The following is a 24579-nucleotide window of genomic DNA, read 5'->3' as shown; positions in this document are numbered from 1 at the left end:
TTTAAAGTTGATTTTTAAATTTGCAGTGCAGGGTTTTAGGGAACCGGTGTCCATCCTACCATCACTGAACACAAAGCAGGTACAAACCCTGGACAGAGTCACTGTCCATCAGAGAGTAGGCTCATGAACATACAGTCATGCCGGGCCATTTAACAAACATAGCTAAAGAAACAGGAGTCAAGCCACAAAAACACAGCACCGCTATGCCACCCAAACTGGTCCCTTTGTTAAACACTGCCTGTAGTGGACATTTTAAAGAAAACAAATAAATACTTGTTTTCAAAATGTTTTCAAAAATAGGGAGGACAAATTTGTGAAAAGACGGCAATATTAAAATGTAGCCTTTCTTTTGTTTCCATTGTAAGAATATTTAATATTATCACCAGCAGACCAGCAGGATGAAGTAAGCCCTTCAAATCATTTTACTAATTCAGATTTCAAACAAAAGCAGAGCTTCAGGATTGACGTAATCAGAATACCTCTTGCTGTTACTTACTGGGGCAGAATAAAGAGTGTGCCTTCAACTCATTTGTATATAATTACAAGAATTTGCTTACTTACTTAAGCCCTTAGCCCAATGCAGAGCTTGTGGCATTTAGGTAGCTTTAAAGTGATCAGTCTAAAATGAAATATTGGTAACTTAATTATTTTAAAGTCAATATAATTTATTAGATGTTTACTGGAATCCTTATGACTACATGACTATCGCAGTATATAGATATCCACTCAGGAGTCAAAAAAATACTCTTTCTCTATTTACTATGTTACAGTGTTTGAAAAGTACACTGGTACTGGTAGTGGGTTGGAACACTTGTTCATATGACTTGTATTTTCTTCTGTAGAACTGAGAAACATCAACAGGAACAATTCTGGCTTTACTCTGAGAAGGGTCTAGCTGCAGACCTCCAGGTCTCTCAAATTCAGGACTCTGTTGGACAGCCAATCAGATTGCATGTTTATGTCACATGGTTTACACAATGTAAGCTCAGAGAAAGGTCTGAAAAGGTTGGTAAATGTCATCAATTTAATTTGATTGTCTCATCAAAGCCTCTGTCCACAAGGACAGAGAATTTTTAAATTGGCCAAAGTTCTTAAGGGGTATATTAAAATAGGATTACAGTGTGATATACAGTATGAAGTGCACTGGGGCCTAAAACACTTATCAAGATATAACCATGGCAAACAGCCTTAACGTTTAATGTCTTGTGCTGCTGAACTTTTAAATTGGAAAAACATTAGATTGTATTGTGCTAAGTATACAGGAATTTGTCCACAAGGGTTTCAATAGCTGGGTGGATAACTGAATAGGTTTTATAGAAACAAAAGCAAGGAGTACATCAGGTAAGCTAACATATGTTTCATACAAAATTAAAGCAAACCAAGTATTCTTAATATATTCTTATTTATCATGGTGCTGGAGAGTGGTGACATGTTGTTTGTTGGTTTGACATGAAAGTAAAAATTTCACTGCACTGAGTCCATGTGATAACACTGCTACTACACTCAAAAATGAAATCTAAGCAAGTGAGAAGTATTTATATCATGACATTAAATCTTGTTTTCCTTATTGCAAGAATTATTGACTTATCAAAAAATCTGTATTTATGATTTTTTAGCTTACTTTAAGAAATCTTGTCAAGTAAATTTTGCTTACCCCATTGGCAGACATTTCTGCTAAATTAAAGCACAACAACTCCCATTTAAGTTTTTATTGTCGAGTTTTTGTACATGCATTTTGTGCAGTGTCGTACTAACACTATTACGTCTTTTTCCAAACACTTGTATTTCTTATATCCTATGTCTGAAATATAATACATTCTATAACCTCACGTGCATGACAAAAGTGAATTTTATAGTGTATATGTGACTTAGCTGTTGTGATGTGAAAATCTGCATATAACTTGATAAATATTTTGTATGTCTTTATTTGTAACTTAGGCAAAGCAAAGTAATATTAGTGTTACATTAGTGAGAAGCATTCATGTTTACCTTCCCCCCCACTTCAGGAATGGGTCTCTTTGAAATTTATGACAGGGATGGGAGGAAGTGTTTCAAACAAGTTTGGCAAGCGTTTCTCTGCTAAAGTCTCTCAGTCAACCCCCATAGGAAAGCCAGGCTGCCTAAATGCCAAGCTTTACCTTAACATATGGTTTGGAGGGCAGGCGTGAAGGTATGAAGTATGGCTGTTTGGAACTGGCTTGTATCAAAAGCCTTTAAGTATCATGACACCCTATTGGCTTTAGGGGTTGGACAGAAAACCTATAAATTTGCTCACTCCCTCACCCTCTCTCTCTCTTACCAAACTGATGAATGACCATCTCACACCATGAACTGGAAAGGACAACACAATGAAGAGCATAGCTTGGCAGCCATATTGAGACAGGCATGTGGCCTGTTCTGAAGAAAGCTGACCACAAATGATGCCTTAACTAGAGACATTTTAAGTAACTAACAAGTCTGTGTGCCGCTTGAAACTACACATCAACATTTATCAGATTGTATGGCTGCCAATATTCAAATGTACTTTGCATATTGTTATTATTTATGAATATTATCAATAATACATTGTTCAAATTGTAACTTAACTCCTGCTTGTCTTTTACTACACTTAATTGCCTGAGGTTATAAATGTAGACGGGAAGGTGGGGAGAAATTATATATATATATATATATATATATATATATATATATATATATATATATATATATATATATATATATATATATATATATATATTGTGAACGCTGGCCCGGACACAGAGAGACGGACATCTTGTTCATCACCCAACACACCGTTTATTTACAATATTTACAAGTCTCTACCGTGCAATCACACACCCCAGTGCCTCCAGCACCGATTCCCCAATGTCCAGGCCACACTCTTCCAGTCTTTGTACCTTTCTCCTGGCCACCTCCCGTCCTCGCTCTAGCTCCGTCTTCCTTCCTCCCGACTCTCGCCACGACTGCTGGGAGGCGGCCCCTTTTATGGGAACCCAGATGGGCTCCAGCTGCTTCCCGGCACTCCTCCACAGACACGCCCTTGTGTTGCGGAAGTGCCGGCTGCGCACCCGGAAGCCGTCCAGGTGTCCCCTGTCGTCTTCCCCCCAGCACTTCCTGGTGTGGCGGAAGTGCTGGGCTCCAGGGCTGTTCAGGCAGCGGGGCGCCGCCTGGCGGTGGCCATGTGCCCCTACAGGGCTGGGCTTCCATGCCCCTTACCTGAGGCCACCAACATAACCAGGGTGGAAACCCCCTCGTGGTCTGGTGGAGGTACAGGCCCTCCTCCGGTCCTCCTGGGCGTCCCAGCCGGGCTCCCGCCCCGGCCGGGTGCCACGATATATATATATGGTACAATACCTTAGGAGCAGCGGTAAGTCTGGGAGATTTGAGGCATTCTGACAATGGCTACATTTTAATAATACAAAATGGGAAAGTAGAGTAATATATTACTCCACCAAGACAAAACACTAGCCCTCCTCAATCTTCATTTTATTAAGGAAACAACTTTTATTATTGTATCATATGTGAAACTGGAGTCAGCATTTGAGACAGTTTTAAGATCCATACAGCAAACCTCCTGTTTAACGCTGCCAAGGAAAACTGTAGCAGTAAACCATACTACTCCCCAAATAATTGCTGTCCTTTGAGTAGTATACAAACCAGAAAAAACAGAATTCACATAATACCCTGAGAAGACAGCCAGTGTACATCACTTCTGAGCATTATTTATATATGGCACAGTGTTTATTACATTATTTCATTATGCCACAGCCAATCTATAAACAGTGCATCTCTATCATGCCATAATGCACGTCTGTTGAACCATAGACAAGACTGAGTCACTCTGAGTCCAAACCATGCACTTGTTTGCCAAGAAATGAGTATTCTGATATATTTTTCATTATAAAACTCATAGTACACATGTGCAGAAAAACTGCAAAGAAGCAAGAACAACTTGTATAAGAGAATTGTAATCAGTTCAAATTGTCTTTCTATTATTAAACTGAGAATTTTTATTTCTCACACATGTGGCGAACTCTGGAACACAAAACTGTTCATAGCAGATTAACTTACCTTGACGGGCAACGATGAGACTTGCCATGCAATCGGGAACACTTGTTCCAGCTGCTAAAAATGTAATACCCATGATAACATCTGGAATGCCTAGCGTGTAGCTGATAATAGTAACCTGCAGAAAAAGAGAAAGGATGTGAGACAACTTGTACAAGAGACACCAGGGCACAATTCTCTTCTAGGAGGTTTCTCTCTTCTGTGATCATCTGACAACATATCAGAATTTCAGATTGAGAGTTGCTCGTTTTGTGGCTTTATTTAAAGAATGCAATACATGATGTTGACTTATACAGAGTAGAAAAGGTCATACAAATTTCATTCTTGTTGACTCACAGAAGGATAAAATATGATATTGTCTTTAGCTTAGGACTATTACATTTTCACGTATTTCCATTAAATTTATTATAAGTATCAATGCTGCTAGTCTGGAACTGTGATGAATTGGCCTACATTATCATTTTTTTCCGCTTTTAAAAGCATTTTTTCAGGTCTAAAATGAACATTAAAGAATACTTTAAGAAATGTATTCCTTTATATTTTTTTGCTTTTGGAAGAATTCACTTTTGTTTCACTTTGTTTTGTATTTATGGTGTCATATTGTGTTTATTTCATAGTCACAGTTCGGGTACTTTTGCTACGAGGCACAGTTCACATTTGTTACACGCTGGCATTGTGTGTTATGTAGCATCAAAGACAAACAGGAAAAAAGAAAAAAATGTAGCTATATTTGAAAGTGTTGTTTTTATTAGAAGATTAAAGAATTTAGCGTTCCATTTTCAGCTATAATTTCAGTTTAGATATTGGGCTTTGGGCGCTAGGTTTGGTGTTACGTTTGGTTTGACTCCAGTGTATCTTGAGACTATGATGCCTGTCACATCCGTCTCCTGATGCTTAAATTGCCTTCTCATCTGCCTGTTTCCAGGGAGCCATAACAGGATCAGGTTTCTTTTGATATTATTGCATTACTTTTTAGCACATTATCAACTTCCAGTTCATGCATCTCCCGGAAGCAGTACTATGTGTTTTGTTTTTAAGTTTTAGATTACAGAATTCATGTTTGTGCACATATCAATTACTGTTGGTGACTGCATTGCTACTGTGTAAGTTCAACACAAGACTGCACCAAACATAAAAATAATGGCAGTGTCCTCTTCTGATTGTCCAAGTTTCTGGATAGAATTCTAAATCCTTGAGTATGTTGGTTATATGAAATATTATTCAGAACTCAGAAATGTTGTGAGTATTTATTTTATCTTTGACTAGGTTCTTGTTACCACTTTTGGATTTGACCTTGGACTGTTTCAGACATCTTTTTCTGTCTTCGCCTGGTGTCTTCTTGCTTTTGTAGACTACTGTTTCACACCCTGGTAGAGCACTGTGAGTAACAGATTTCAGGTAAGAGAAGGATATGCTTGTTGTTGTAATGTGCCATTGCTTTAGTGCTGTGCTTTAAGGATTTCTGTCCATGCACCAATCTATTTTCTAATTGTTTACTTTATTTTAAGATTATTTTATGTCATTTACTTACCAATTCTTACCATTTTGGAAAGATAGCTGATGTTATCATCGGCTTCACCATTTTGTGTTTTTTTTTGCAATGATGGCATACTTGACTAAAACTGCATCCTAAATATACATGCATACATGTGATGTCATGGGGGCTGTCTTAATTAACAGTAATCTGCATGTCAAACCATTTTCTGAATTATGCTTCAATAACCCAAAGTCCTCTTTTGTTTAAGGAGAGAAAGCATGTTTCTCTGGCAATTTCTTTTCAAGGCAGTTTTGACTCTGTTTGGTATTTATCTTCGTGCCTATGTTCTCCTGTTGTTTTAGTTGCTAAATTATACAGTCTTTGGCGTGTCAGACGCTCCTAACTCTTGACAGTCCTTCCAGTTTTGCCCATTATTTTTCTACCTCACTGCCTCCGTCTGCAGTAGTTCAGCTTTGAATGTAGAGATCATATCATCACCCATGTTAACAGCAACAACATTGGGAATAGGAAGTTCAGTTAGTTTCACTCTCCAGGAAAGAGCCTCAGAGAGAGAACATTTACAGCAAATGTTGAAAAAGAGCTTCAGAAAAATTAAAAATGCAGAACAATACCCATGTCCTAGCCACTACACGTTTGATAATACAATGCGTGGACACGTCATTAGGTACTTCATTCGATACTTGGTTATATCTTCCTCCCATTTACACTCAGAACAGTCCAAATCCAGCGGGTCTCAATGCAATGTTAATTGTGGCATACAGCAAGTTTCTCCTCTATGGGCCAAATAGTTGCTGCACACTAACTTCTCTTCTGCAAATACTGTATTCTTTTTCTATTTGGTCACACAAATGTTCTACTGGATTTACATCTGTTCACTAGTGTGGTCAGTGAACTAAGCTGTACTGTGTGTCATGTACTCCTGGAAGTGTTCTAGAATTTTTCTAACTGTAGCATAAAGCGTCATCTTGCTGAAAAAGTCAGTTTGCAGATGTGGGCACTGCAGCCATGAAGGAACTCATTTGGGTCATTGGCTGCCATTCTCTAGCTATGACAATAAACGAAAGGTTGTGAGTTCTGAAATACGTCTTTGGTCATTTCTTTTCTGTTAGTCTGCATAGTCCCCATTCCTCCTTCATCAACTCTGTTCATCAATAGTCCGTTTCTGGTCATGGAACTGCCATGGGCTGAATATTTACTGGGCATTGGCTCATTACCAATATAGTGATGACACTTTAGTGTTATGTACACTTTCACACATGTGCGCTTGGGAGTCAACAAAAGAGACCAGGAAGCGACAATTCCACGCCAGACCAGGGGGTGGTGGGGTGCACTGAACCTCTTTCGTTTCTCTCCACAGACCAAACACGAGAAATCCTTCCTGTCCCGGCCCCAAGGATGTCATTTCCTGTCCTGGCCCAGAGGATGTCACTTCCTGTCCTAGCCCCGAGGATGTCACTTCCTGTCCCGGCCCCGACGACGTCACTTCCTGTGATCCTGCTATAAAAATCCCTCATCCTCCATTCTTAAACAGTTCTGTTTTGGCCTCTAACCAGTACACATTGTACTCTACTTTAAAGCCTTTTGCAGCTAGGGAAACTATACGGGTGGCTGCCCCAAACCTTCGTTGTGTGTCCGGCTGTTTCTTTCACAACACTTTTGCCAGCATTTAAACCCACTTATGTCTTTAAACTTAACCATTGTCCCTCTTAATTTTATACATACATTTAATCCACTACTACATGAAAGGCTGTCACTGACCAGCACATGAAACTAATAAAGTGTATCTGATACCGGAATAGGAGATTACATGGTAGTCTTTATATTAAATATGTCTCATGTTAAGTGGAAAGCAGTCTTTATCATTTCACTCTCAAAGATGACTGTATTGCTTGTGTTCATATAGACCAGGACTCTGTATGCTGTGCTGGGGGGATTGGATACCTCTAATTGCAGCACCTATAGAGTAATGCCATAGTAGATTAGGTAACGTATATTTTTTGATTTTTGAATATTCAGAATTCTGTGTAACCCCTGTTTCTTCTATGTCTATGTAAACTGCTTTTATTATACACATAAGTAGCCTTAAGTAGATTATAAGTAACCTTTCATGTTCTTTTTAGACTTCTTGCTACATGTTTTGTTTAACCTTAAACCAGAGATACAAAAAGTTTACAAGTGGTTAAGGCAATTAGAAATTATTTAAAGTAATGTCTGCAGAGTTTAATCCAAAGATTTGCTGGCAGACATAAGATCTGTAAGTCCTGAACTATAAAAAATTCAACAGCTGACATGTCTTGATAAGAAAAATAGCATAAGGCTGGACAGTGTGTTATTTTCCTAAGGGAAAGAGTTCTTTTACTGCTTTTATTTCTCAGATATTATCAGTTGAAACAAAATAAGAACAGCAAGCTAATTTTAAATATGATAGTAAACTCATTAGCTCCAGTGCTTCGTCATGTGGGTTTGAGCAGTGAGAGATATTAAACAGATGGTTTGCTTCTTTTCAATTATTATTTCTTTCTCTTCCCACAGTTTATAATCAGGGAACACATTTTCAAGATTGTGTGTTATCCATCCGTCCATTTTATGAATCTGTTTATCTCAGCCATATTTTTACAGCTTATCTGTCATTTTGTTATTTGCAGAAATGCTGCAGTGTAAAATGTACAAATGATTGAGTCGTGCAAATGTAATGTGCTGTTGCCGGTCTAGCAAGGAATTTGAGCAGTTTAATTAGTTTGCTGAATAAGATAAAAAAAAGGTTTGCAGTTTATTGTCTAAATAACATTATTATGTGTGACTTCCAGTCTTCACAACAAGCAAAAACAATATCCAGTACAAACACTTTATAGCAGTAAAACATACTTTTATATTACTACACTATTTAAAAATGTTATGAATAAAGTATGTTTTCAGATTTTTAGCAAGAATTAACCTTGTCATTGTGGAAGGCCTTATTTGATTTGGCCAATATAAAAAATTAACACCTATTAATAAGTAACAAGAAGAGGTACAGTAGATATCATATGCTACCGTATAAAAGGCAAACAGAATCTCAAACAGTAATATTTTAGTCTAATGAAAATACTACTACATAAAGAGCAAACTTTAAACCAGATATCAAATAAGAATGAAGAAACAAAAACAAAATTCAAGGTTACAAACAAATTGTATAAAGCAATATTACAAAAACCTAATAACTAGTGAAAAACAATGCAGGCAATTAATTATAGTTCCTTGGACAAGAATGAATACAATACACCTAGATTTATTAATGTAATGGAAATAAACATTCTCTCTCCTCATTTTAACCATTGTGATTATGCATGGTGGTACTTCTCTTGTACTCCAGGACATGCAGAGGAAAGAATAGTACAGAGAGGTCAGTTGGTATGTGAATCAATATGAATAATATGAATAATGTTGCATCCGTGCCACAATGTTTTCCGAAATGTACTATACAGGTCATAAAATGAGTAATTCCAAATATCATATATACCTATGTCTCTGTTTTTTGTCAGTGCAGCTTTGACATCATGGACCATAAGGTGCATGCTAATTCAGTGTAAGCAGGAACGCTCAATAAAATTGAATAAAATAAAAAATCAAGTGACAATGAGATAGGAAGAAGGCAGATTCACCAGCGTTTGTGTGTCGGCCCTGTATCCATCCAGATCAGAGAATTTTCCGTTTGACTGACTCAAAACATCACTCACATCTATAGTTATTCCCACTTTCAATTAAAAACTAACCGTGTCAGATTCCTTGGTGCGAATGGTCTGGTTGGTGTGTGTGGGGGGGTTTAGTATGTATTGTGTTTGTGACTGAGAGAAGAATGGTGAAAAAAAAACGTTCACTTTTACAAGTACTATAAATTTACACCAGCTGTTAAAGATGCAAACCAAATATATGTGTTTATTATATAATGTTAACAATAAGAGCAGCTCACTTCTCAAAACGTTAAATATATGATGCAGTCAGGATCGAACCATGGGACTCTTGATTACAAGTCAGCAATTCTTACCACTGCGCCATGGAACCTGTTGCATTATTGCTGAATCTTTTGTGAAAGTGTTTATTTGATCTTTGGACTTCAGGCTTTGCACATTACATAGTTTATGTCTACATTTTGTCACTTATTACTAAAATATGAAAAATATTTCTGTTTTAATGATGTATTTACACAGATTATTGTAGAAACGGAACACACATGAAATGCATGTGTTCCAAATAACAATATATTTCCATTCTAAAAGTCCAGCACTTCATTCCCAGATAATCAAGGCTGGAACTGGAGAACTTTGTGTCTGTTCTGCGGCGGTGGGGGGATGGAATAGTAGGCTGCTTACTGCTTGTCTTGATCGGCACATTTACAAGACAAAAGATGCTGATGGAGAGGTGAGGTCGGATTTATGAGTTTTTTTGTAGGCTTCGGTAATTCTAGTGATAGTCAAAACAACTTCAAGTTACAATTTTTTGTCCATGAAAGATTTTATGGCTCTCTCAAATGAACTTCTGCAACTGATGAGATTCTTCCTGATCTTTTGGATTAAATATAAGTTTCCTTTATACAGAACTGGGAACACTTGGGTATTTGTGTTACCAAATGGCCTCATGGCCTTGTTTGGTCACAATTCATGTATCCTTCTGGATATCCCTTATAATGAACTGCCTGCTCTATACATATACTGTACCTATTCAAGGAACTATAATTAATTATTTGGATTGTTTTCTAATGATCACAATACTGCTAGATGCAATTTGTAATTATATTTTTCATTTCTTGACATTTTTGATTAATTTTGTGTTTTTAACATTGTCTGTTTATTTTGCTTGTTCATAAGTTACAAAAATCTATATTTTTATATAGACCAAAATATTACCTTTGTTTTGGGAGACTGTTTTTGTTTTACAGTACATAATACCTACCCTCCTTTAGCTTTTAGTATCTTATTCAAGCATAGTGTCACAGACGTGCGTTTAGGAGACAGCTAAAGGGGCTGGGGAACTCTAATACTACACCAGACCAGCGGGTGGCAGAGTGTGCTGACTGTCTCTCTCAGTTTCTTGCAGACCATTCCCAGGATATCTCACCAGGTTCTGGCACCTCTGATGACATCACTTTCGGCTCGGGCACCGCTAATGACGTCACTTCCGGCTCTGCCACCTCTGATGATGTCACTTATGGTTCCAGACTAGATGACATCATTTCCTCCCCCAGCCCTTAAAATAATCAGTTCTGTTTTGGACTCTTGTCTTGTGAACATCTCTGACAAAATATTGTTAAACTTTTGCAGCGGGGAAATAATATACAGGTGGCTGCCCCAAATCTTTATGATGTCTGAAATCTTATTACTATCACAATAGTCACCGTATAAATATGTCTATGCACTATATATTTGTTTAGTGTTTCGGAGACCTTTCAGGTGTCTCACCCCTCCAACATTATTATTTCATTTACTCAATTCTAACTAATCGAGACTCTCAAAATACATGGTATATAACAAGAAAAGCTAGTGACTTACCATCCAGACCATTACATAGGAAAAGATTGCAATCCAGAGAGTGGACATCATAAAGGTGACCATAAACCACTTCTCCCAGCGTGGCTGATCACAGTTTGGCACTGTACAGTACAACAGACAACTAAAGGGCCAAGAAATTAGCCACTTCATCTTGGCACATATCCCATCTGTCAAAGAAAAAGCATGTTAACCATTGGTTGAACTGCCATATGACTTAAAAGATGCTATTCATGCTCTAATAAACTGATGTTATATTTGAAATGTATTTTGTGCTCATATTGAGAGATAAGATAAGCACTAAGGTACAAAAAACAATTTACAATATTGGAAAGAACCAGAAAGGCATTTATACTTGGAGCAGCCCATCCTTTTAACTGCCTTTCCATCTATAGCTCACCTTTTTATCATTTCATTATTAACAAAAGCCTACTTTTGAACAGCTCATCAGTGGGATGAGTAGTTCTCCAGCATAAATGGTTTACCAAGTGTCAACTGTTCAGTATTGGGTCACTTCATGATCAGACCTGCCTACTACAGATCTTACTCTCCACTTCTGCTTTCCACATCTGGTAGCTGTTTATTAGCATTTTGTGGTCCAATATGGGAGTAATAAAGCATTTGATAACATTAATAATTGGTGAACAGAAATAAATTGAGTAGACAGCAAGAGTACAAAGAGACAGTCTGGAGAGAAATGTCAGGTTGTTGTTCATGTTGGGACACTAACTAAATCATTTAACTTGCTTATGCTGCATGTTGTAAAAATATCTGTAAACAGCTATAAAGCATCTTGAACTTTGCTAGAGACAGCAGCAAGATATAACATTTGAAAGGCTCATTTTCATAATTTGACAGAACAGCGAGCAACATATGGAATAACTTGTTATAAAATGAATTAATAATTCCGTTCACTTTTCATGTTTGTATATATTTATCAGAAATAAATATTCCAAATTTAAGTAGGTCCCAGGAGGATTTCTTGAAATTCTCAACTTAATTGCATTCTCAAAAACAACTTTTGAAGATTAGTTAATGTTTCCTTTAAACAAAATTTCAACAGCTTTCAAATTAAAAGTTAATAAGTTAAAAACTGTATGATATTAACCTCTAACATGCACACACACTCACCAGGAAACAATAAAGTGAAGTTTGTAAAACAATTACACCCAGGGAGCGAAACTTAAACAGTTCATTGATAAACATTATTATATTAACAACATACAGTATGCATAGAAACCAGAAATAATAATTTGAAAATCATGCTTAGTGCTTGACTCTCAAACCACAATTTCAGGTATTATTTTTTATCATGCATGTTTTTTTCATACATTGGTTATTGACTTTCACTGCACAGAGAGCCTCTACATCTGGACATTATTCAGGGAGTGGATGTCGAGGTGTTGCACTAATACGAGTACTTTGGGGTTCGCATAAATGACAAGTTGGACTGGTCTCATAACACAGAGGAACTACTGTATATAAGAAAGCACAGAGCAGGCTGTATTTTTTTCTTGGGAGACTGCATTCCTTTAATGTAGGTACTGTCATCCTTCACATCTTCTACAACTCTGCAATGGCCAGCGTGATTTTCATAACAGTGCTGTGCTGGGCTGATAACATCACTTCAAAAGAGGCCCACTGAATCAACAAGCAAATTAAAAAGGAAGTTTCAGTTATGGGACACACTGTAGACACCCTAGAGGTGGCAGTGAAGGAGAGAATAAAAACAAAGCTGAGTGTCATTATGAAGAATGCTGAAGATCCTCTTTCTGAAACTATCACCAACACAGAGGACTTTCAGCCAACAAATTGTTCAGTATAAGTGTGTCAGGAAACAGACTGGGGATCCTTTATATCAACAGTAATACTCGTGTATAATACCTCATATCTTTTTACATTTTCTTCCTTTTTAGTCATTCTGGTGTGCATTCAGATCATAGTGTATGTGTTTATATATTATCTAGCAATCTACAGTGGTGTGAAAAACTATTTGCCCCCTTCCTGATTTCTTATTCTTTTGCATGTTTGTCACACAAAATGTTTCTGATCATCAAACACATTTAACCATTAGTCAAATATAACACAAGTAAACACAAAATGCAGCTTTTAAATGATGGTTTTTATTATTTAGGGAGAAAAAAAATCCAAACCTATCATGCTGCAGAAGTTGATTTCCTACATGAGAGGGTGAGGATGGACTACAAGGGGCAAGGGCCAGTGAGAGTGGCCATGTTTTCAGAGGAAAAGAGTGGGCCAAGGTTTGAAACCTCTTTAGGATAGGGGTAGGCATTAGATCTCTTCCTCTTTTGAATGAGCAGCTAAATAAACGCTGGGAATAACAATGTGTTATTTTGATTTTGTATGTGTGTTTTGAAATAGTGTTGCATTCTAGGGTGCAGTTATGCAAATGTAAGCCATGGTATAAGAGAAGGCACTTCTATTAGCTTGAGAAAGGTGCAGCATGTGTGAGGAGCAGTTGACATATGGCCTTTAATATGAGAAAAATGAAACAAAATGTTTGGTATAAGAAAGAAAAATGGTGTAGGTATTTCTGAAGACTGCTCCGAAGCATCAAGCTTTCAGAAGACAAAAGTATAGCGTCAACTACAAAATGAAAATGCACCCTTAATGGAGAACAGGAGAAAGGCTGTACTATTATGGCACATACTTTTACAGAATACTATTAACTGGATTAAGAAGAATGGACTCTTTAATTGACAGGAAACAAACCCCGGGAAGGGTGCCAGCCCACCGCAGGGTGCGCACACACACCAAAAACAATTTAGAACCACCAATGCACCTAACCTGCATGTCTTTGGACTGTGGGAGGAAACCCACACAGACACAGGGAGAACATGCAAACTCCACACAGGGAGGACCCGAGAAGTGAACCCAGGTCTCCTAACTGCGAGGCAGCAGCGCTACCCACTGCGCCACTGTGCCACCTTATATGTGAATAGATATGGTAATGTTTTTCAGAGTAACGTTATGGAAGATGAAGGCTACAGACTTCCTGAAAGGAAGTTACCCTGGCCTCTGTTAGATTAGCTGTGCAGCCCTTTCAGGGGTAACTATACAAGAACTGAAGGATACAGTATATTAGTCCCTCTGGCCCCTGCTAAAGTATTGAAGCTGAAGTAACCACCCTCGACCACTGCTAATGTGTTTGAAAGTGCTGAAGGATATACAGGTAGGTGTCCTGCAGAAGGTCCCTACTAAGATATTGAAGCTGAGGTAGCTGACCTTTACTGTTTGTGATGAGAATGAGTAATTAGCTAAATGTAAAAAACGCCCAACTATTAACATTTTATTTGTTTGTGCATAGCTGTCTGTCCAGCCCGAGCATAATATTGAGTAGGAATAATAAGCTCTGAAATTTTTTTTTATCGAAATAAATTACTTTTGTCATTTTGCTATTATTTAGTGATCAGTGACAGGCTGGAGAAAACACTTGCAGGCATTGCCAAGTAGTGAATGCTATTATGAGGCATATGACATTATGTAGGCAGTTTTATGTTAATGTGAGTTTGTCACATAATATTTGTCTGATTTTGCTTAAAAATGTCAAACAAATCACAGCAGGAGAAAAAAAAAATTCAAATAATTCCTGATAAACATTTTAGTTTTAACAAGAAAATATTGGAAATCCATTTTTAGCCTTGCTTGTTTAAAATGATTATACATATACTAGAAACTGATTTATGCCATTGTATTCTTAATTTGACCTTCTGTTATGTGTTGTTATGATCTGTTATTTATTTATTTTTTAAAATACTTAGCTTAAAAAAATTAAATTGAAAGCAAAATAATATTTATGATAATGACCATAAATGAACACATTGGGACCAGTCTAGAAAGAAGCATGGAATTCTGGCATGCTGGGGCAAGTTACATGTTTATAGGTCAGTGAAGAAACTGAACTGGATACGATTTAACTGATTGGTTAATTGTGAGAGAAAGGACTTTGAAGACTATAAAACAGTGAAATACTGAAGAATGTCTGGGAGAGCCTGTCAGCTGAAAAAGTCATGTTATAACAAACTATCGAGAAAAGAAAGTTTGAACTGACAAGAATTGATTACATGGATTCCTGTTGGTTGTTATTACTGAACATCAGCATTAATTCAGGCTAAATGCTAATTTTAATTGTGATTTATTTTCCTTTATTTTTAGAGAAAAGATGGTTATAGCTTAACTATATCACTATATTTAAAACTGAATTTCCACGGAGCTTGCACCTCATGTTTGATACATCTGCTTTTGCATTTGTTTATGGACACATCTCTTAAAGTCTGAAAATCCTGGACCTCTCTGGCCACCTAATACAGATGTTCATTGGACAAAAGTATTGTAGTAATATAAAGATACATTTATTATTTATTTGAGAAAGAAACTTGAGTGGGAAGCACAGAGAGTTTTAAAGGAGAAGACAAAACCAGAGTTGTTTAGACAGGCAGATGATTCTTAGTCAAATATTCAAAGCAAAGGTTGCAGATTACTAACAAACTAACAAATGAGTCCTATCCAAAGACTTGTTTTTCGAAGAAAAACACAAAGTATGCAGCCATTAATTCCAAAGCTAGGATAGCAAGTATATTGTTGCAACATCTTAAACACGGTCACACAATGACATCCCAAGTTAAGTATTTTCCTAACTAGCGCGGCCATTTTCTAAGCTGATTATTTTCAGGGCAGCCATAACAAACTCAATTACTAATCATGCGGTCCTCGTGACCCATGATCTGTGACATAATTGTGTTGTCACTATAAAAATGGCATTGCCTTGTGTCCAATCTTTGGATTAAATACTCAAAAACAATCTGATTTATTGCAGTTAGTGAAAGGCTAACTAGTTAATTTAAGAATTCAATTTCATGTGTTTTTTCTAATTCTGAATTGTGAGTTTTGCTTTGATTAGCACTATTTGCCTTTCTTGTTTAAACATCCTGGCTTTATTTTTGGACATTTCTTCTGGACTTCCCTTTCATAGCACATTTTTCCTGATTTTATAATTATGAGAAATTAATATTTTTTTCTAAGGCTTATTTTTTAGACTTAGTTTGTAACATATACAGTGCTTGTGTTTACAGATATGCAGCAGCATGGTGGGGTGTAGTGGTTAAGGCTTTGGACTTCAAACTGTGAGGTTGTGAGTTCAAGTGCCCCCTACTGTGGCCATGAGCAAATCACTTGACCTGCTTGTGCTTCAAATGGAAAAGCAGAAGAAATGTAACCAATTGTATCATAAACGTTGTAAGTTACCTTGGCTAAAGACATTACCCAAATAAGTACATGTAAATATGGTTTCCCCACAAAGGCAGTGGTATAGTCAATCATTCCATAAACACAATGTGTAGCCAAGGATTTCCTTATTAAACCTTACAATAATGGAATTTCCAACAGTATGCAAAATATCCCATGGTAATTAGGAGCTCCCTTAATGGTCAATGTTGTTTGAACAATAAAATCTTATACTGGTACTTTGGCATATTCAATAAATCAGCTATGGAGAAAGTTATTATTTAGGATATGCATATCTTAAGTAGATTAATCACAGAATACAGTACATGGATACACGTTATGCAAACAAAAGACACACCACTTGTATTGAGTAAGCAATGAGCAGAGCACCCACTTTCTGTGACACACTCGCACTGAGATGTTGAGTGAAAGACCGTCAAAGCTCTTCTGTTCTCCTCACCACATGTTGAACACCAACTCACTTTAAACAGTGCATTTCTTTCTGTTGACCCCAATGACAATCTTCATGGCTGCTGGGAATTTAAGTCTTCTCAGTATCTTATCTTATCACAATGACAGGCTTGTGCTTATTTAGGCAGAATTTCCTCAGAATTTTTTTGCCAAAGTCGCCAGATTGCTGCTTTATGAGAATATTTGCTTTGTCTGGTTGTAAATGATTAACGTTTAACTTTACAGCAGGCGTCCTCTTCTAAAGTTGATGTTAAGGTTTTATGTCATGTGTCCAGTTGTGTACCCACTCGATTTGACAAGGGCATTCTCTTCAACACCCTAACCTAACTCTTTTCTGTGCTGTGTTGCCAAGTCTAATCTGGCAATGTGGAAACTTTCAGCATAGGGTGCTGTTAGCAAATGCTTCAGCAGTACAGATAATCTAATACACCTTCTGACTGCATTCTTTTTTAAAAAAGCAATACATTTCTAACTAATTATTAAATGCAATTTAAAACAATAAAACTATATTTAATTGATAAAACATAAGTACTCACTTTCAAGTAAGTTTATGATTCTTATTTTGTGCTGGTAAAAACAGGTGGGACAGCACCCTTGCACCCATAGTGGATGAAGCATTGCTAAATATATGTTTATTAATATATAGCATATGCATTTCAGTACATAGTGTAAGCTGATTAATATACAGTGTATGAATTTTAAAGCAGAATATATGTACTGTCAAGAATAAATCAAGACCTAAACGGTGCCACTTTAACGTCAAACCTGCTGCTAATTGGGTACAAACACACTGTAAGGGATGGCCGGTGTCCTTAACTGACCAGGATGCCTTTGAGTTGGAAGGACAGGGGGAGACAGCTTACAAAGGGCTTTCTCTCCCCCAGGATATTAGATGGCAGCAAGCCCAGGCTTAGATCCCCTCATGGGTGCACACAAGGCATACCAGGTATTTTAGTCCTGGGGGACAGTCTTGTTGGGTCTCATGGGGGCTGCCAGGGGGAGCTGAGGGATTTGGGAGTCCCTACTCCATATGACTGCAACCTTACCCGGAAGTGCTTCGTAACTGTGGCATCATATCACTGGAAGCACCAGGGATTAGATAAAAGGAGCTGCCGGCCTCACATCAATGAGCCACAGTCGGGAGGAGGATGAAGATTGTGTGGAGGAGTGAAGGAGGCAGTGGCAGAGAGAGAAGGAAGAAAAGAATTATAATTCAGCTTATGTATCACTTTTACTTGTGGCTGTAGTAGGAAACGCTTAAAGGCAAGAGTTTCCCACAAATAAAGACTCTTTATTCTTTTAACTTATGTCTGAGCCTGCTTATGTGTGTGTTTGCGGAGCTGGAACACCCCTGGAGTCCACAATGAGAATAAAAGGCAAGTGCTGGAGTACAATGATTAGCGAGAAATAAATCATTTAGTAAATGTAAATTAAACATTCAACCAACACTGCAAATAGTGAAACCTCACACTGTCATGCTTCATGTTTGGAAAGCGCAGATTGGCTGAAACTGTATACAGTAGTTTGTACAAAAGGGGGAGTGGTCTTTATTGCGTTCTGAAACTGGATAGTAAGATTTGTCACGTTTTTATAACATACGATTACATACAACTTGGGCCTCTTAATCAACAATTCGTCTACACCAGAGGGTCTAAATATGGAATTTACCACAATTAAGCAGTGAAACTTTTACATTTTTTTAAAAGTGTATATTATATTTTATTACCCACTTAGATAATATTTAATAATAATAATAATAATACATTTTATTTATATAGCGCCTTTGTTAAAATTACTTTATTCTATTGAAAGCTATCCAGTTAATAACACAGGTGCTTGCTATAGTATTTTATAATACTAACAATCCTTTAATTCTGAAAAGTGCACATTTAATATGTAATACTCCATGATTCTTCAAACACCTCTGTGTTAAAACAATGTTGATTTCTCATTTTGATCTGTGCAAATATACTTTAAAATGTTAGTATGGTGCACATCTAGAGGTCACAGCCTACAGTTTTAGTATGTCCTTTCTTTTAGGTTACGTCCTGAGGGCTTTCTAGTACAGTAATTTTGCTTTAATTTTATGGTTGCACATAAAACAGTTGCATTTTCGTGTCCGGCTTATGCACAATGTATATTAATGTGTGAGCTTGTTTGGTCAAGTAGCAAAGAAGAATTTACTGTCAAAGCACTCAGGCGGTGCTTTGACAATGCAGATTTTTCGCGCTGGATAGAAGCCATTTCAGTAAATGGATTAAATATTACAAATTCAAAAAGGGTGACATGTCTATAAATGCATACAATGCCAGTGCAGCACTAAGAAATATAGCTTTTAATGGTACTTCTAAATTCCGATCAAAAACAAAATAACACTACAGAGACTGGAGACATCTTGTCCTGTACTATTAAATTAAGAATATTGCAAGTACATTTTAAATTAGGTTTGTTTTTTTAATATCAATGATATCTATATACTTTATCTAAAAGCAACTTACTTGCTATTTCACCATCCGTCATTTCCTATGAACAGTTTTTTTGTTTTCCTGCCAATAATTTCAAAATCTTTTTACTTCACACAGGAGTCTCCATGCACTTCCCATTTTTGTGTGGGTTTTCGTCGTCCATTGCTAAGTATGTACTTGTTAACTTACTAGGAGATTCCAAACTGGGTCTGTGTAAATATGAGTGCTGGTGTACGAATGAGTGCGTCCTTTATGGACTGATTTCCGGCCTAAGCCCAGTGATGCAGGGACAGGCTACAGACCCCCAACACTTTGAAATGGACAAGGTAATTCTGACAACATGTTATAGTATTTACTGAAATTGATAATCTGGGTAGAAGATGGATTGATAGCTGGAGTGACTGCACACATTCAGGGTGCAGATCCATATTTGCATCCTAAGAACGTAGGGAGTGGATGACCTATACGTGGAGTGCCACCTGAGTGAAGAGAATCAAACTTTAAAATTAAATTAATTAATATAAAAAGGAATTCAACAACTTATGTTATTTAATAGTTTTTTTTGGGATCAGGGTTTTTTTTTTTTACCTAAAAAGACAAATAGCCAAATAAATAACTTACGAACAAAGCAAAGTTTAGCACTAATAAGCTAACAGAGTACAGTACATTATATCTAGACTCAAGTTTAAAAAAAAAAAAAAATTTAAGAAGAAGCACTGAATAAATCATTCTCATAAAGTAGAACAGAAGAGCTGAAAAAGTTACCCAGTTAACCAAATCGGGTAACACAATTAAGCCTGATGCTTATGGGTGATTAAGGATTAAGTCCATGATTGGTTTAACATTTGTAAAATATAAATCCTGTCCCAAAACCTGGTGAGCACATGTAACTTTACATATAACTTTAAAACGAGATCACACCAATGCAGACTGTCAACCCAAAAAGATTTGTCAAAGCGACAAGAGATCTGTCAAAAAGAGCTTCTGTGTTGCTACTGTAGTGACATTAAAAGGCCTCACTGAGCCTGCAGCTCTGTAAAGCTCAAAGATCAGCAGTTCAGCCTGATGCAGTTAATTTGTTTTCCACAGTGTTAGATGAAATAAAGTGCTTGATGTTAAACATGCCATTTGCAGGCCCTGCCAAATGAAAAGCAAGTGGACTAGCAAGATTACAAATGTAACAGCTCACTTCACAAGGCCTCAACTACAGCAAAGGTAAGACCAGAGTGAGTGCGTGGTGTGAGGTGACAGGACGACGGCGTGAGGTGACAAGATGGTGATTGCCTCAGGGTGCACTTTGGTCAGTGTAGCACTTTCATGCAAAATCAAGTGCCTAATTTACACAGTGCTTTTAAAAATTCTACAAATATTTTCGTTTTAATTATTTAAAATACCTGAAAAACTGCAATCTGCACCTTTTTGTCACACTAAAAGTGTCCAGCATCAAAATGGCACATGAATATTGTATTTTGAAGCTACGTGCCATTTACTGATACTGATGCTCACTTTCCTCATATTTCATGTATTGCATTGTGTGTACTGATTATCATTCTGCAGAATTTTCTTAAATTCTGGAATGTTTTTAAGGTGTCAGTCACAGGCGCAATGGCCACAAAGCCTGGATTATACTTACCAGCGTGAAGCCAGAGTGCCCAGGTGTGCTGAGCTCTGTGTTCCAGAAACCCCTCAAACTTTCTTGTTATACCTTTGACGTCCGAGAAGTCAGGTGAAGGCAGGTGGAGACTCCCATAGCATTATAAATATAGCCTTGCAGATGATAACAGGGGTAACTGGAAAAGGGACACGACACATGGCATTGGGAACACTGCCAGAGTGGAAGAACCTGCCTAGAGAAGCGACTGTTGTTTTTACACGACTTTTGCGAGTTTGATTCTGCTAAAAGACTGCTGTAAATGATTTTTCATGGAATAAACGTGCCCATTCTTGGGCTTAACTTCCATTCGGTTTATGTCTCAGTCTTTCCATCTCGGTGTTCATTACAATATATTTGGGTCAAATGGAAGTGGTGAAGAATTTATATATTAGTGCTTTTTTATTTTATTTGAAGGAAAAAAAACATTTCATATGATCAAGTCTGAAATACACAACAAAGAAAATTGCAAACAATAATCTCAAATTTAAGAAACCAGAATTTAAACCCCCCCCATCCAACAGAAAGAGAGGAGAGCCAAGAGAAAAGCTTCTGCAAAACTTTAAAAACGACACAGAAGGGGATTTCCTTTTCCCGATAAAAATGCTTATTCTATTTTTTTTATTAGATCTTGCCATATTTTTTTTTTTAAAGTTTTCAACAGATCCTCTAAGTGAGAATTTGATTTTTTTGCAGTTTCAAATAGTATATAACATTAGTTACCCTCTGTCTTAAAACAGGAGAGCTGGGATTCTTCCAAGTAGTGGGAAAGTTGTGTTGATGGGAAGTTATATTTAAAGCGTAATCTATACTAATAAAAGGCAAAGCCCTCACTCACTCACTCACTCACTGACTCACTCACTGACTCATCACTAATTCTCCAACTTCCCGTGTGGGTGGAAGGCTGAAATTTGGCAAGTTCATTCCTTACAGCTTCCTTACAAAAGTTGGGCAGGTTTTATATCGAAATTCTACGCGTAATGGTCATAACTGGAAGCAGTTTTTCTCCATTTACTGTAATGGAGATGAGCTTCAACGCCGTGGGGGCGGAGTTTCGTGTGACATCATCACGCCTCCCACGTAATCACGCAGTACATAGAAAACCAGGAAGACCTCAAAAATGCGCTGAAGAAAACATGCATTATATAATTGAGAAGGCAGCGAAACAATAAGAAGTGAGCGAGTGACATATACAACCATATTCATGAGTTCTGCTACTTCGGAAACAAAGCACGATGTAAACCTACACTTTAAATTAAGTTCATAGACAGGCTGCCGCTGGCGTTTGTAATTTAGTACCTGCCCATATAAGGCCGTCCGTCAGCGGCAATCCAATAGCAAACTGCCACTAAATATTCACGGGTTAAGGACTGTGCTTATGGAGAGGAAGATGAGATGGTCAGGGTGGTGTTTGACACAAACTCAGCGAAACTGCGAGAGAAAGTTTTAAGTGCCAGGACTAAGGTAACATTAAATATAGCCACGGACATAACACGAGATGGCACCAGCACAGCTGGGAACCGTCGATGCATGTACACCGAGCGGCTCACGTGAACTGACGCAGTGCACAGATAAAAGGCAACAGTTCCAAAGAGCGCTGAACAAAAACCGAATTACACAATTGAAAAGGCAGCAAAAATATGAAGCGCCTGATAAGCATATTCATAAATCCAGCTACTGCGGAAACAAAGCACACGGTGGAAAAAGTCAATGTCCCGCTAAAGGAAGACAGTGTAAAAAAAAAAAACCCGTGCATGCAGTGTGTCAGGTCTCAGATAAAGAAGAAGACGAGCTGTTTATTGATGCAGTAAGAAACGAATCGATGAAAGAAACCTGTCATCTTTACAACTATTGACAAACACGGAATGTAACTTGAACACAACACATCCTACAAATACGAGCCTGATTGAAAGAAATAATGATAATCAAATCCTTGATGACAGCAACACTCAGTAACACTCACAAAACAAATACTGTATATTGACAGTCATGTTACGTTATTTTTAAAATGTTCCCTTTTCTTTTCTAGCTTTTTTAACACACTACTTCTCCGCTGCGATACGCGGGTATATATATATATATATATATGTATATATATATTCCGATCTACATACTCGAATAATGGACACTTTATTCGCCATCAATGATTGTTTTGGTAAAGCCATACTCAGTGTATTCATTAGATGAACGGTAAAAAAGTAAGAGCGAGGGGAGGATGACTCATTGAGGCATGCAGGCTGTAGTGCGTCAACTCTATCTGAATTGCGCGATCACATTTGAAAAAATATATCTTTTCAAGTTCTACTTAGTCCATATGTGTCAAACTCAAGGGCCGCGGGCCACATCCGGCCCGGCGTGTAATTATATCCGGCCCGCAAGATCATTTTATATACTGTATTATTGTTATTAATGGCCCGGTATATGAAGCGCTGGTAACACAATAAACTACAGATCCCATAATGCAGCGCTTCAGCTGCCTTGCCGAACACTTAAGCGTTAATCAAGTCTACATTATGATGCTGCAAGTTATTGCGAAGCTAGAGTTATTGCGCACTGAGTTTGCACGGCGCTTTGGTGACTTTGAAGAACAAAAAAAGTCCGTCTACATGCGGCTCGAACCTTGTGCATGTTTGGTAGCACATGTGATAAAGACTAGTGATAAAGACTAACAAAACAGCACACAGGAGTCGCCTCACTGATGAGCACCTGCAATCCATCCTGAGAATCTCCACAACACAGAACCTCACACCAAACAGAAACGAACTTGTGGCCAAAAAAAGATGCCAGGCGTCCAGCTCTAAAATGACATATGAGCAAAGACAACTGAATGATTTGATTTGTTATTGCACGTAAGAGCGGGAGTCAACCGTTTTAACAAACAGCGTATTGCACTGATACGAAATAGCTGTGTGTGTATATATGTAGATATGTATGTATATGTATATATATGTTTATATATGTGTGTGTGTATGTATGTATATATATATATGTGTGTGTATGTATGTATGTGTGTGTATATATGTGTGTGTATATATGTAGATATATATATGTATGTATATATGTGTATATGTATAGATATGTATATATATATATGTTTATGTGTGTGTGTGTAAATATATATATATATGACAACAACACTCATCACTCACAACAGTGACAAAACAATTGACAATCAGGTTACGTTATTTTCAAAATGTTTCCTTTTCTTTTTCATTGCTTCTTTAACACACTACTTCTCCGCTGCGAAGCGCGGGTATTTTGCTAGTTGTTCATAAGATGCAAAGTCATTATCTATGTACAGTTTAGTAAGAATTTTAATCCCAGATGTTTTCCAAACTAAATACTGTTTAGGTCTGAGAGGGTAAAAAAAATGGTGATCATCAAGAAGAGGTGCAACAGATAAAAGCTTCTCTGCCTTAAAGTGTTTCCTGCATTGGTTCCATATTCTGAGTAATTGATGGACAATTTGGATTATTAGTAGTATTATCAGTAGTATTGTTTTAATGTCGGTTTTGTTTGTTTTATTGATATTAAGCTAATCCATTTAATTTTTGTTTCATAATGTCTCCAAGAATAATATTAGTTAATTATAATTTTGTCCATTGTTCCAAGGATGTACTGTATTGTGGGATATTTATTATTATCCCTGCATTGCAATAC

General features: G+C 37.2%; 1 protein-coding gene across 1 annotated transcript in view; it reads right to left on the bottom strand.

The window, feature by feature from the left end:
* Positions 1-24579, bottom strand: part of LOC120539192 (sodium/potassium/calcium exchanger 3-like) — a 388417-nt gene that overhangs the window by 13586 nt on the left and 350252 nt on the right. Inside the window, exons 13-14 of the mRNA XM_039769038.1 lie at positions 11092-11258; positions 4072-4186 (exon numbers count right to left, since the gene is read on the bottom strand). Coding sequence (XP_039624972.1) covers positions 4072-4186; positions 11092-11258 — 282 coding nt within the window. The remainder of the gene's footprint in view (positions 1-4071; positions 4187-11091; positions 11259-24579) is intronic.

Source organism: Polypterus senegalus, chromosome 11, assembly GCF_016835505.1.
Source record: "Polypterus senegalus isolate Bchr_013 chromosome 11, ASM1683550v1, whole genome shotgun sequence".
Classification (NCBI taxonomy): domain Eukaryota; kingdom Metazoa; phylum Chordata; class Cladistia; order Polypteriformes; family Polypteridae; genus Polypterus; species Polypterus senegalus.
The sequence above is the reverse complement of the archived record's forward strand: the minus strand, read 5'-3'. Positions and strand labels throughout refer to the sequence as shown.